The sequence below is a fragment of the Pteropus medius genome, unplaced genomic scaffold, assembly GCF_902729225.1.
Source record: "Pteropus medius unplaced genomic scaffold, Ma_sr-lr_union100, whole genome shotgun sequence".
In the NCBI taxonomy this organism is placed as follows: domain Eukaryota; kingdom Metazoa; phylum Chordata; class Mammalia; order Chiroptera; family Pteropodidae; genus Pteropus; species Pteropus medius.
The window spans coordinates 242,999-256,112 of NW_024347793.1; the positions used below are offsets into that span (position 1 = coordinate 242,999).

General features: G+C 49.7%; 1 protein-coding gene across 1 annotated transcript in view; it reads right to left on the reverse strand.

The window, feature by feature from the left end:
- Positions 1-8,625, reverse strand: part of MATK (megakaryocyte-associated tyrosine kinase) — a 51,635-nt gene extending 43,010 nt beyond the window's left edge. The window contains 1 exon segment of the mRNA XM_039878359.1: positions 8,573-8,625. Coding sequence (XP_039734293.1) covers positions 8,573-8,625 — 53 coding nt within the window.
- Between the last annotated feature and the right edge of the window lie 4,489 nt (positions 8,626-13,114).

Here is a 13,114-nt window from a genome sequence, read left to right on the forward strand (position 1 = left end):
GAGAGCCTCTCCTGTGCAATAGCGGAGATGCGGGGAGAGGGGCAGGGGAAACTGAGTCATACCATCTGGAGGAAGGATGGGTGTGCTGACAGCCCAGCAGGTAGCAGGAGGAAGCCCGACCCTGACGCTGGAAGACTGACTAGAATTTCAGAGGGTCGGGGCTCGGACTAGACTGAGACAAAGGCCTGGCACAGGCATCGGGCTGTGGGAAGGCACGAAACTGACAGGGAAACTCCTGTGTGCTGAGGGACAGAGGATGTGTGGGGTGACAGGAGGCTGGACGGTGGGCTCGGGCTCTCAGATGCTAGGCAGAACCTGAGTTTCATCTAGTAAGCAACGGGGAGTCACAGAGGTGTCTCTTGCCAAGATCTGACTTGTTTTAGGATGCTGAGGTGGTGCTATAAGCTGAATTGTGCTCCCCCACCACCCCCCATTCATGGTAAAGCTGTAATCTCCAATATGACCGTTCTTGGAGATGGGGCCATTAGAGGTTCTCACAGTTAAATGAGGTTATAGGATGGGTGTTCTTATAAGCGACACCAAGGACGTGAGCACAGGGGGAGACCATGTGAGGGCACAGGGAGAAGGCACCCCTTTACAAGCCACGGAGAGAGGCCTCAAGAGAACCAACCCTGCCAGAACCTTGATCTTGGACTTCAGCTTCCAGAACTAGGAGAAATAAATTTATTGTTTAAGCCAACCAGTCTCTGATATTCTTTAATGGCAGCCCGAGCTGACCACTACAGGTGACGATGGCTGTAGAGGCGAGAAGCAGGGACAAGGACTGCTAGAAAACATGAGACGTGCAGGGGCCTCAACCAGAGTGGTGGGAAATGGGATGAGGGCGCATGAGACATCACGTCACCCGTGAAGTTTGCCTAAAGTTGGCTCCCAGCAGTCTGGGGCTTTACAAACACCTAAACCAGGGCTTTGCAGAGCAGTCAAGTGCAGTGACTATTTGATGACAATGATCAAAGTGGTCGTCATGACCCAAAAAAGGAACACTTGGCCCACATTATTCTGAGTAATCGCTCATGACCTCACAAAGCCACCCGCACACAGTTGTCTGTGGTCTGGGAGAGTAAATAAAGTGTCATTTCACTCTTATTTAGCTAAACAAGCTCTCCAAGGAAGTGAGCGTGGAGTAGCCCTCAGGTCGTGGGAGTGCCTGTCCTGTGGGTCTCACACCCATTCTCAGGAGAGCGTAGCACGGAGGGGCCCAGGAGGGGCCCAGGAGGGGCCCAGGAGGGGATAGGGGGAGAAACGAGGGAGAAACAGGGCTCTGCAAAGTATGGCCACACACGTTTTCTCTCACTGTGTCCTCATGTGGCAGAAGGGGCGAGGGAGCTCTGCGAGTCTCTTTTATAGAGGCACTAATCCCATTCACGAGGGCTCCACCCTCTTGATCTATTGCCCCCCAAGGGTCCACCTCCTAATACCATCAAATTGAGATTAGGTCTCCACATACGAATTTTGGGGGACACTAACCTTTGGGCTATGGCAGCGTTACTTCTGCTGCATTCTATCTGCTAAGGCAAGGCACAAGGAAGCCCAGATTCAAGAGCCAGAGATCGAAGCCATTCTTAGACGGGAAGAGCCGCAAGGTCTCAGCAGGGGGGTGTGGACCTCAAGCGTGAAGGACGGAGACATTTTGGGAACCAACCTACCACACTCCAGTTTTAGGAACTGAGCTCACAGGAGACACTTCCCACAGGCATGGCCCTTACGGTTGTCAAAACCTAGGGACTTGAGAGCAGGGGTTCTCACCAGGGGTAGTTCTGCCCCCCAGGGGACACTGGGTGGTGTCTTGAGGACCTCTGTGGTTGTCACAACAGGAAACGCTCCTGGCTGAGTGGGTGGGGCCCCCACAGAGTGACCCGGCCCTGATGTCAGCAGTGCTGCTGAGAGACTCAGACCTACAGGGATGGGGTAGGGTCCCTGCGGTTGAGCATCTGGAGTCAGAGTTCAGCATCTGGGGGCAAAAGCAGCCAAGTGGGCAGCTGAGGCTGTTGCTCCCATCCAGGCTCCCTGCCCCTCTGAAGGGAGAGCACCCCACACCCTTTTGTAGGCTACCCCAAGTCAGAGGTCACTGGTCACATCGCCTTCTCTCAATTTCTAATAGCCCTTTTCTGAGTCCTTTTAAGAACTGGATGAAAAGCTGTGACCCCTGTCTTCTCTGGTTCCACAGACAGTTCTGCTGGTAATCACCTGGGGCTTCCCAGGCCCCAGGTTCGGCATCCCTGCTGGAACGGGGGCATCGAAAAGCAATCGTTGGGATTCAATGGTGAATTTTATGTGGCCTGGCCTGGCGTTGTGAGGCATATCCTCTTCTCTTGGGAAACGTAAATTCTTCTTTCAATGGCACTGACTTGCCCATGCCATCACTTAGGCACCTCCACAGATTAAAATCCCGCAGGTACAGATGAGACATTCCGTTAGAGCGAGAAGATGGAGAAAAGAAGTTGAGGGCATTAGGGTCGTGCAGGAGGACTGAGTTCGCAGTTACAGGGGTCTGAAGCTTAGGAACTGAGAACTGCAGCCCAGTGGGCCAGGCATGGGGTCCGGAGCCAGACCACCTGGCTTGCACTCCCAGCTCTGCTCGTGGCGGGCCTTGCGTGAGTCACTTAATCTTTCCTAGCCTTGGTTTACTCACCTGTAGACTAGGAACATCTGCCTCTTCTCACTCCTCCTTCTAACTCCCCTAGGCGGTATATACTAAGCCAGACAGAGATCAAATCTGAGTGCCGAGCAGTTAAAAATCTCAACATCAAAGGCCGCCTGGCCTGCAGCACTGAGAGGGATGCTCCGCTCCGGCACCACCGTTCCCTTAGGTCAGGTTCCCAGGAGCGACCCTGACCACGCACAGGGTGGGGCGACATCCAGAGCTCAGATGGTGCACTGTGAAGTGCAACACCCACTGCTGATACGGTCACTGAAGACATTCATCGGGGAGGACGTTTTCAAATCATTTTATTGGCAATTTTAATTGGCAAATTTAATTACTTTATATTGGCAAATTTAATTACTTTACGTGTGCACGCAGACATACATACCCAGCAATTATTTCATTTGACACTTTGGTTCACAAAAGTTTTATACTCAAAACACGTACATAATATATATCCATGCCCATAACAATTCTGATGTTTTTTAAAGCAGGATTTTATTTTTTTAACTATGAAAGCCCATGTGCACTCTCTACATAAAATGCCCCTTTCAGATCCACACAGCCCAGAAAACACCCCGATGTCCTGGAATGGGGTTCAGTGAGCTAAATCCTTGGGCTCTTGCGAAGATGACAGGATTTTATTCCGCTGTCCTACATGCAACCTTCTGTAAAACGTAGTCAGGAGTCCTCGGCTCCAAATCTGGCTGCCTGGCTCCTCAAGACAGGGCAACTGTGCTGCTCGGCATTCCCAGGGTGGAGAATCCAAAGCCTGGTGGCAGGAGCCCCCTGAGCCGCGGGGATGCGCGGACTCTGCGTGGCAGGGGAACTCCTGGAATTCTCCATCCTTCTGTACCGGAACATGGTCCCCACAAGTAAGATGGCTACATGGTAAGCCCTGCTGGCCAGGTGCTTGGAAACACTGTCTTGATGATGTTATGCTGGTTAAGCTAAGGAGAAAGCACTATGCACCCACCCTCCTAGAAGCTGTGAAAGAGTTTCCAACCAGGAACAACATAGCCATGCTTTTTTACCACTGTGAATGAAAGTGGTGAAAAGCCAACGTTTCGGGACTGGTGAGGGGTCGCCCGTGGCTCCAGCCCTCTCCTGCTGCTTTAAGGAGTGGAAAAACTCCCACGGCCTGTGCTGGTCTAACATGTGCCTCTCTCATGTTAACATGAGGAGCCAGGGAGGCAGGACTAGAGAGCTAATGTGAGCAAGTACAACAGACACTGAAGCACCAACCACGGATTCAACCAATGACATTCACATTAAAAAGAAGCCACTGGCTTTTTAAAAACTTTCATCCCAAGGGTCTTAGACATTGAAGCTCGTTCTGCACCCAAGAGCAAACCTCCTCAAGGAGTTAACCTCAGTCAATGGAACTGACTTTCGGAAACACAAAATGCTACAGCATCAAAGCCACGCAATTCTCCATTTTCAGTCGACAGCAACAAATGAGTGACTTGAGATATGTTAATTTAAAAAATGCAAATGGACAGTGATGTGCCACAAATGCAACTTACCTTTAGCGGGGTAAATCCTGCCGAAGTAAAATATCTGCCAAAGAAACAAGGCCCCATTCCCCAAAATATTTACAAATGAAGTTTCCAGCTGAAAGAAACCAGCAACCTTAAAATGATCTTGTAACACAAGTATAATGGAAAAGAACGGAGAATTTCAGTTTCCAGCTGGTGGCAGATATTTGGTAAAAGGGACAGAACAAGGGAACAATAATCAACCAATTAGACCTTGTGTGGTACCCAAACCTTTTCCTACCAAGATTCTAAAGAATACTCCATGAATAAACAGCACACTTCAGATTTAAGGCACCATACGCGTAGGGGAAAAAAAATGCAAAAAAAACCCAAAAACAAAACAACAAAAGAAAGAGCAAAAACTGTGATTTGTCTAAGCTTTCTAATTTTGTTCTGAATTAGGCAGCACTACTTGGCTTAGATGAATAAGCTGTCTGAACAACATAGAGCTGTGATGAAAACAAAAACTGCTATTAACACAATACAACCCCGAGAACCATCTTAATCTATTAAAACCAGTCGAAATGGAGGGCTCCTCTGACTAGCTGGGAATGTATTATATATATCTCTTTTAATTATCAAATGTATCTATAATATCTTCTACAGCATCCTCTCATAATTAAACTTTTAAAATATATAAAGCAAAGGTCATAAAGTGGAGGCAGGTATCATTTGTCCCACGTAGTCTGAATTTGGTGCTATTTAAAACCTGGATTTCACATGGAAAGGGGACTGTGGGTTCTCTGGGGGAAGGGGAAGAAGTCAGCGACAGGTGGTGTATGGGGGGTGCAAGCTCTGTCTTTGTCCCCTCCACTCCCACACAGTCTCTACCATCTTAGACTCATTCATTTATGCACATGTCTGGCTCTTACAGGGCCATCTGCAATCCCTGACCTGAAGTTACATAAGTTTTCACTTTACTAATACAAAATAAAAGGTGAATGAACATAGGTTTACAAATGCCCTTTCTACACGTCTTCCTTATCTTTCCAGGACTACTCAGTTAGTTACTCACCCAGATCAACGGTCTTTGCCCCCTTACCTCTATAACCACACAAAAGAACGCCAATTACACTCATGTGAAAATAATCTTAAAAAGTCATTTCAAAATGCTTTCGAATTTGATGTATCTGTTCTGAAAATTCTAAATATACATGTTGGTAGATCTAGACAAAAGACAAAATAGAACAAAACTACTAAAAATTCAGAAACAGAATATGTATAGGGGGAAAAAAATCTCTATTAGGAATTTACTTATGCTCCAATGTTGATGAGTTGACTTTTGGTTCTAAAACAGGAAAGATGAAAATTCAAAATCCATACTTCAAAAATTTGAAATGCACTAAATGTATATGTAACAAGATCTAAAATAGCATAGTTCTGTTGTCTAAAAAGTTTTCCTTAAAATAGACTTAAGCCAAGTTTTTGTTGGCAGCCCAGAGCTGCCACTCATAATTACCTTCCAGAGAATTCCTTCAGTTGAGCCCTAATATGTATTTTAGCCTTACTGAGACGGGCCCTTGGAACAGTAGCAGCCACATTCTAACAGGAAGACTAGTTGCCTTGCTATTCCAGGGTCAATTTCCTGTCAGCCCTACCCAGGAATAAATGGGAGGTCCTGCTTCAAAATCAGCCAGAGGTTCCCACAGGCCCCGCCCTCCAGGCTACCTAATGCAATGCTGCTTTTGGGTGAGGTGGAGGGGTCCACGTACATGCATGCACCCTGGCCCCTGAGGCAGGGACAGCAGATTCTCCCTGGCAGCCTTTGCTCCTTGCACCCAAGCTCAGGGGACAGGCGACGGAGGCTGGACTGGGTGCACCAGGACCCTTCTGAATCTGGTTGAGGCCACTATTGACAGGGCAGGGGGCTCCTGATCAGGGGTGCTAATGGAGAATCTCTCGTCTGCTGGCACTCCCCAAGGTGAGCGTGGACTCCAGTACCGTTCCCAAGCTATCTGTTGCCTCTGAGAGAGATTCTGATTTATGGATTATCCTATAAGGACTATTCCTATCAGGGCCATAGTTATCAATTTTAAAAGCCAAGAAAACTTCGAATTCCTCTGAGAAACAGATATTGCCTTCGCTTGGCAATTCATTAAACGGGCTCTGTCACTACTCACAAAACCTGTCATCTAATCGGTTTTCCATGACACACTATATGAGAAATGTGTGCTTTAGCAGCAGCCAGAGGTTCTAAGCAAAAATCATTTCCCCCAAAAGAGACTATCTGGTTAAACTTAAAATCATTCCGATGATGCAGACTATCTCATTTCAAGGTTTTCTGAGGCTGAAATTTCGCTATGATTCCCATGTTTCAGTTTTAGTCAAATCTACTCTTTCTCAAATAACAACACACACTCTCAGGGACAATTCTAAAGAGACACACTAATTTGATTTTAGGTTCATAGTACTTTCACATCCTGGTTACATGTGTGCAGACTGTATCACTAGAGTCATCGGAATAGACAATACCTGCGCTAACATCTGTGAGTACAGAGGCCAGATGAATGACAAGCACCTACTGAAGCCCGGCAGTGACAGTCACGCCTGGTTTCACTGTGCTTCACTTCTGTGCGCTTCAGATACCGCATCTCACGAGCTGAAGGTCTGTGGCACCCCTGCATCCAGTAAGTCTATCAATGCCATTTTAGCATTCTTTAGCCATTAAATATTTCTTAACTACGGTATGTACATTTTTTTAGACACTATGCTACTGTACACTTAACAGATTACAGTACAGTGTAAATATCACTTTTACATGCACTAGGAAACCAGGAATTTCATGTGACTTGCTTTATTCTGACATTTGCTTTACTGCAGCAGTGCGGAGCCAAACCCACAATATCTCCGAGGTATGCTTGCACCTATTTTAACAGTATAAATGCTCAATTTCTCCTCCGGAAGATAATCTTAATAGAAAGCATAACATTAAAGTGTTTTTCCAGTTCTGTCTGAAGAATGCACTGGAGAGGAGAGGTAGAAAAAGGAAAACCTAGCAAGCCGAGGGGCGAGGGGCGGAGCCTTTCCAAACGTGCACGTGCCCAGGAGGCAAGAAGACCTGCAGCTCCGGTCTCCAAGCACCGGAAACAAGGCAGGAGAAAACACAGACCTAACACTGTCCCACGAAACAGCGGGTGACACGTTCTCTCCCTGATGGAAAGTCCATTACTGGCCAAACGTACAGCTTGGAGGCCACATCGAGGCAAAAAACACCAGGCGCGGCCCCGCCGGCCACAAGCCATGCCCCCAAGCCCTGGTCAGTTTCCGTACGATGCCGCAGGAAAGAATGTGGCAGCATCACGGCCACCAGGCCGAGGTGTCGCACTGGCCTCATCGACTTGCACCGCGCTGACACAGAGTATTAAGGACATCTCAGCAAAGGCCCCCAGGGCGGCAGACACTGTCTCTCCGTTACCTAAGACGGCCGGCACGGTGGCTGGCTCCTCGGGGTCTGCGAGAAAGTGGCCCAAGAGGCTCTGGCAGGCTACCAGATGGAAAGGGACACAGGGCAATGAATGAAAATGACGGGGGAGGGGCGCGTCCTCTCAGGGATGCCAGCCCTGCCCCTGCCTGGGGCCTGCTCTTGAGATGGAGTGAGGCAGCCGGATGCTCCACGTGTGTGTGCGCGTGTGTGCGTGCGTGTACGCCTGTGTGGGGGTACATCAGAGGCTCGGACACCTCCGTCTCCCGGCTCTCCCATCCCATCTCCCCGTCCCCACCCCCCAAAACGCCTGGCTCCCGGCTTTGACCGGATCTTAAATATCCAAACGCCCACCCCACTGAGCGTCGAAGGTCCGGGCCCGATACTGCTCCCCAGGCCAGGTGCCCTCTCCTCGGGTCTCAGGGTTCCCCTCCCCAAGCCTCTGCCCCATCCTCGGTACCCTCCCAGGTTTCGGTGTCCTCCTCCCTCACCCCCCCCCCACTTCCCCTTCGGAGGCTCAGTACTCCCAACCCACATCCCTCCCAATCAGACACCAGGTCCCCCCCTCCCCCGCAAGGTGTCCGGCCGGATGCCTCCCGGGTCCCCTCCGACTTCCTCCCAGGGGAGGTGGCGCTGGCCCTCCGCCGGGACGGCCCCCGCACGCCCGGCAGCCTCCCAGGCCCGCCTTCTCCCCCGCTCCTCAGGGCAGCCCTCCCCCGCCAGGTCCCGGCGCCGGCTCAGGTACGGTCGCCCACCCAGCGCGACTCAGCGTCCTTCGCCCCGCCCCCAGCGGCCGAGGGCGCCGCCCCACGACAGGGTCGCCTGGCCCCGCGGCCGTCTCAGCCAAAGCAGCCCCCGGCCCGCGCCCCGCCCACTTTCGACCCCGACGCCGGGCCGCGGGCGCTCGCGGCGCGGCTTCCCCGCGGCGGGGCGCGCGTCGGCCGTTACCTGTACTGCGCGCCGGCGCCCTGCGCGAAGCCGTAATAGTCCCCCGCCGCCATCTTGGCGTCTCCACAGCGCGCGAGCCGGCCGCGGGCGCGAAGGGGCGGGGCCCCCGGGCGTGACGTCACCGGGCCGCGTGCCGCTCGCGCCCCGCCACGCGCCCCAGGCCCCGCCCCCCGCGCGAAGCTCGCGCCTTCTCGCTTTCTACTCCGCCGCAAGCCCCGCCCCCGCCGCAAGCCCCGCCCCAATCCGAGCCCCGCCTTCCCCGTAACCGCGGAGTTTTGGGTGGTCTCTGCCTCGCGCTCCTCCTTTAGCTGCGCATCCCAAGCCTCGCCCTGAGGTGGTTTTACTTTTTGTCCTACTCGGCTGGGTTCAGGAGCCCCGCAGCCTGGGCGGATGTGGCCCTATTGATACGGCCAACTCCTGCTCGTCCCTTCAGCACCCCCTGGATGCCAGCCTTTTCGTGGTGTCTTCTAAGACCCTCAGCACCTCAAATTATGCGGCTCTAAATTAGTGGTTTTCTACCGGAACGAGTTGCCCCCAAGGGTACTGGGAACGGTGTCTGGGGACATCTATGGTTGTCATGCCTGGAGGGTGCTCCTGGCATAGAGTGGGTGGGGGCCAGGGATGCTGTTTAACAACCTACAGTGTCCAGAGCGGCTTCCTATGAAGGAGAATGATCCGTCGTCAAATGTCGCTAGTGCCAAGGTGGAGAAACCCTACTCTGACTGTAATTCGCTTTGAGAGATATTACTTGAGCCAACCATTACAGGCCAAGCCGCCTTGGGGGATGCAGCAGGGAACAAAACTAACGTGGTGCCAGTCCTCGGGAAGTTAGAATCAAGGAAGCTGATCATAACCGAACTATTAATTTCGAGTATGGTGCCTTTTAGGTTAAATACCAGCTCTATTGAGATGTAATTCGTATACCATACTATTCACCCACTTAAGGTGTGCGACTCGATAGTTTTTAGTACCTTCACAGAGTTGTGTTATTACCACCAACTCCAGAACACTTCTGTCACCTCAAGAAGAAACCCTGTCCGCATTAATGGTCACTCCCCAATGTCCCCAACCCGAGCCCCTCGGCAACCACTAGTTTGCTTTCTGTTTCTATGGATGTGTCTGTTCCAGACATTACATACCAGGGGAATACTACTCGGCAGTAGAAAGGAATAAACCCTTGATATAAATGACCACTTGGATGAAGTTGTAGAGAATCATGCCGAGTGGGAAATGCCAACGCCAGTAGGCTGCATACTCTTACGATTTACATAAAATTCCTGAAAGGTCAAAATTATAAAAATAGAGAACATATTTGTGCTTTCCAGGGGTTAAGGACACGGCAAAGGGGGAATGGGAACTGGAAGTGACCGTGAAATGGCAACATGGGGAATCCTGGGGTGATGGAAATGTTTTAAATCTTGACTGTAGCAGAAGCAATAGTGATATTGTTCTGTAATTTGGTAAAATGTTACCACTGAGTATTATGGGAGGAAAGGGTACACGGGACCTCTCTCTATTACTTCTTACAACCTCATGTGACTCTAAAATTATTTCAAACTTAAAAAAAATTAATTTAAAAAAGGCCCCCCCAAAAGTACATTTACCGACTGGTGTTCTTTTGCCCCTTAATTTAAGCAGGCAAGAGGCTAGTTAATTCTTGGACAGAAACCATGGTAAGCCTAGGGTGCCAAGGAAAACCGTATGGGTGATTTAGTGGATGGCATTTTTCCATTTGTGTCTTTACGACCATGTGCAGTCTCGAGGAACAATCTACCGGGTCTGGCGAACACGGTTCTCCCACCATGTGCTGGCTGAAGTCCAACATGGAAATGACACATGGCCTCGCTCCAATTCTCTGCAGCTCTAGCTGGATACTGAAGGCTTCACGTGTTATACAGGTCCGTTTTAATGGGTTTTTTTTTCTGGATTATATAATACCTTTCTCCTGTTACTGACTGCAAGTATTGTGCTAAATGCTTTATGTGCACGATCTTATCTAGTCCTCACAATAGCCCTCGGAAGTAGATACAGTCGGCTGTCATTATGGCACCCGTTCTGTTTTATAAATTTGCCACAAACACTGAATAGTGAACGCCGAGTCATTGGAAAAATAGAGAATTAGTTTCCTGGGAGCCTCTGGTCACAACATTTTCATCCACTGATAAATACATCACTACATTTTATGTGTGGGTTTTGTTTAAAAACACTTTATTTAATATACACTGTCGATTCCTTAACGTTGAACTCACGGCCAGTAGCACTCTACCTCACGCTGGAACAAAGCTTATCTAACATGCTTATCTTCTTTGTAAGGCACATCCCAGCCTTCTTGTGCTTAGAAACACCGGACAGCACTTCAGCACCATGTGCCGGAGCCATTATAAACAGCCAGCTCACCAACGACAAGCACAAAAATGCAAAGGCATGGCACTAAATTGACAGTCTAGGCTGGAATAAGAAGACAGAACATCATCTTGTTCTACTGCTGATGGGAACATGCACTCAAATTTTTCACTGCCTGCAAATGACTCTGAAAGCACAGTGAGTATTGATTGGGGGGTTACAAATGTTACAAATAAATTTCAGCCAATACACAGATTCACAAATACGGAAACAGCAAATAATGAGGATCGAATGTACTCGTCTTAATCCCCTTTGCCAATCAGGAAAGTGAGACTTGAGGCGGTTTAACGATTTCGGCGCCTTAACAAACTTCCCTGAGAACCGACTGTTTCGGACATTCTTCTAGGGCAGGTCTCTCAGCCCCGGCACTAGCCAGTTCCCTACTGTGGGGAGCTGTCCTGTGCATTGTAGGATACTGAGCAGAATCCCTGGTCTCTGTCCACTCGATGCCAGTTTCACTCCCATCCCCCAAGTTGTGATAACAAAAAATGTCTCCAGATATAATGGGGGGCTGGAGAAATGGGAAGGGGATTTAGCGTTTAACAGGGACAGAATTTCAATTCGGGAAGATGAAAAAGTTCTGGAGATGATGATGAAGATAGTCGCACATTGTGAATGTAGTTAATGCCTCTGAACCTTGACCAAAAAGTGCATTTCATGCTACGCATAGTTTAACGACAATTAAAAATACACCAAAACAAAAGAAAACAAAGACAGCAAACAAACAAACAAGCATACAAACAAACACTAGACAAGCCAAGCTTAGGTCCCTGCACAGCTCCCTGGCGATGTCTGCAGCACCACGGACAGCTCCCGGTGCTGTCAGGGAAGGGGATGCGGCACTTCAAATGGCTCTCCGTCCAGAAAGCCTTTCTCTCCCTTCTCCATCCACCCAGCTCCTAAGGGAGGCAGCCACGTGAGCAGTGTTGCCTGGTGTCCACGATGGGAACTAGTGTTCACGTGTCTCCCGAACACCATCTCTGTGCCAGGCGTAGCTGCCCTCTCTGGAGAACGTTACAGTGAATAAGACCAACCAAGTCTCCTTTCTCTTGAAATTTATATTCTGATAAGGGGATCAGGGAGTAAACAAAGAAACAAGTAAATTCTTTCAAGTAGTGGTAAGTACTGTAAAAAAAAAAAAACATCAGGCTCCCCAATAAGTTCGTGTACACTCATGTTGATAGCAGCACTCTTCACAAGACCCAAAATGGTAGAAACAGCCAAATGTCCATCCACTAGCGAATGGATAAAGAGAACTTGGCACATGCATACAACAGAATATGTTACTCAGCCACGAGAAGGGATAAAGCCCGCGATGATCCTTGACGACGATGCTCAGTGAGAGAAGCCAGATACAAAAGGGAGCATAGTGTGTGAGTCCATTTATGCAAAACGTACGGAACGGGCTCATCCACAGCGACGGGAAGTGGGTTGTGGTTGCCGGGGCTGGGGAGGGGTCTGAGGAGGGGGATTGAGGGAGTGCTCCATGGGGGCAGTATTTCCATTCAGGGTGATGAAGGAGTTCTGGAATCACAGTGGTGATGGTTGCACAGCGTTGCGAATGTACTCAATGCTACCGAACTGTACACTTGCCGACGGTTAAGATGGTAAATTTCACGATGTGCATATTTTACCATAATCGTAAATATATATGCTAAAAAAAAAAATCAGACTGGGCAATGGGATGGAGGGCGATAGGGGAAGCCTCTCTGAGATTACTTCTAAGCTGACAGCTAAATAATGCGAACTCCTGGGGGCAGAGCGTTCCTGGCAGAGGAAACAGCACGTACAAGGGCCCTGTAGCGAAAGTGAACTTGATGTGTTCACAGAACAAGTGAAAAACCACCGTGGTGATTAACAAGGGCGGGAGAGAAGGGGCATCGGTTCGTTCTTGGAGTCATGTATTAGTTTCGTGTGGCTGCCATGACAAAGTACCACAAACTGTGGCTGAAAACCACAGAAATGTATTCGTTCACAGTGTGAGGGACCAGGAGTCTGAAATCGAGGTGTCAGCGGGGCTGGCTCCTTCTGGAGGCTGTGAGGGAGAACCCTCTCCAGGCCTCTCCCCTAGCTTCCGGAGGTGGCTGGCAATTCTTGGTGTTCCTTGGCTTGTGGAGGCATCACCCTGACCTCAGCCTT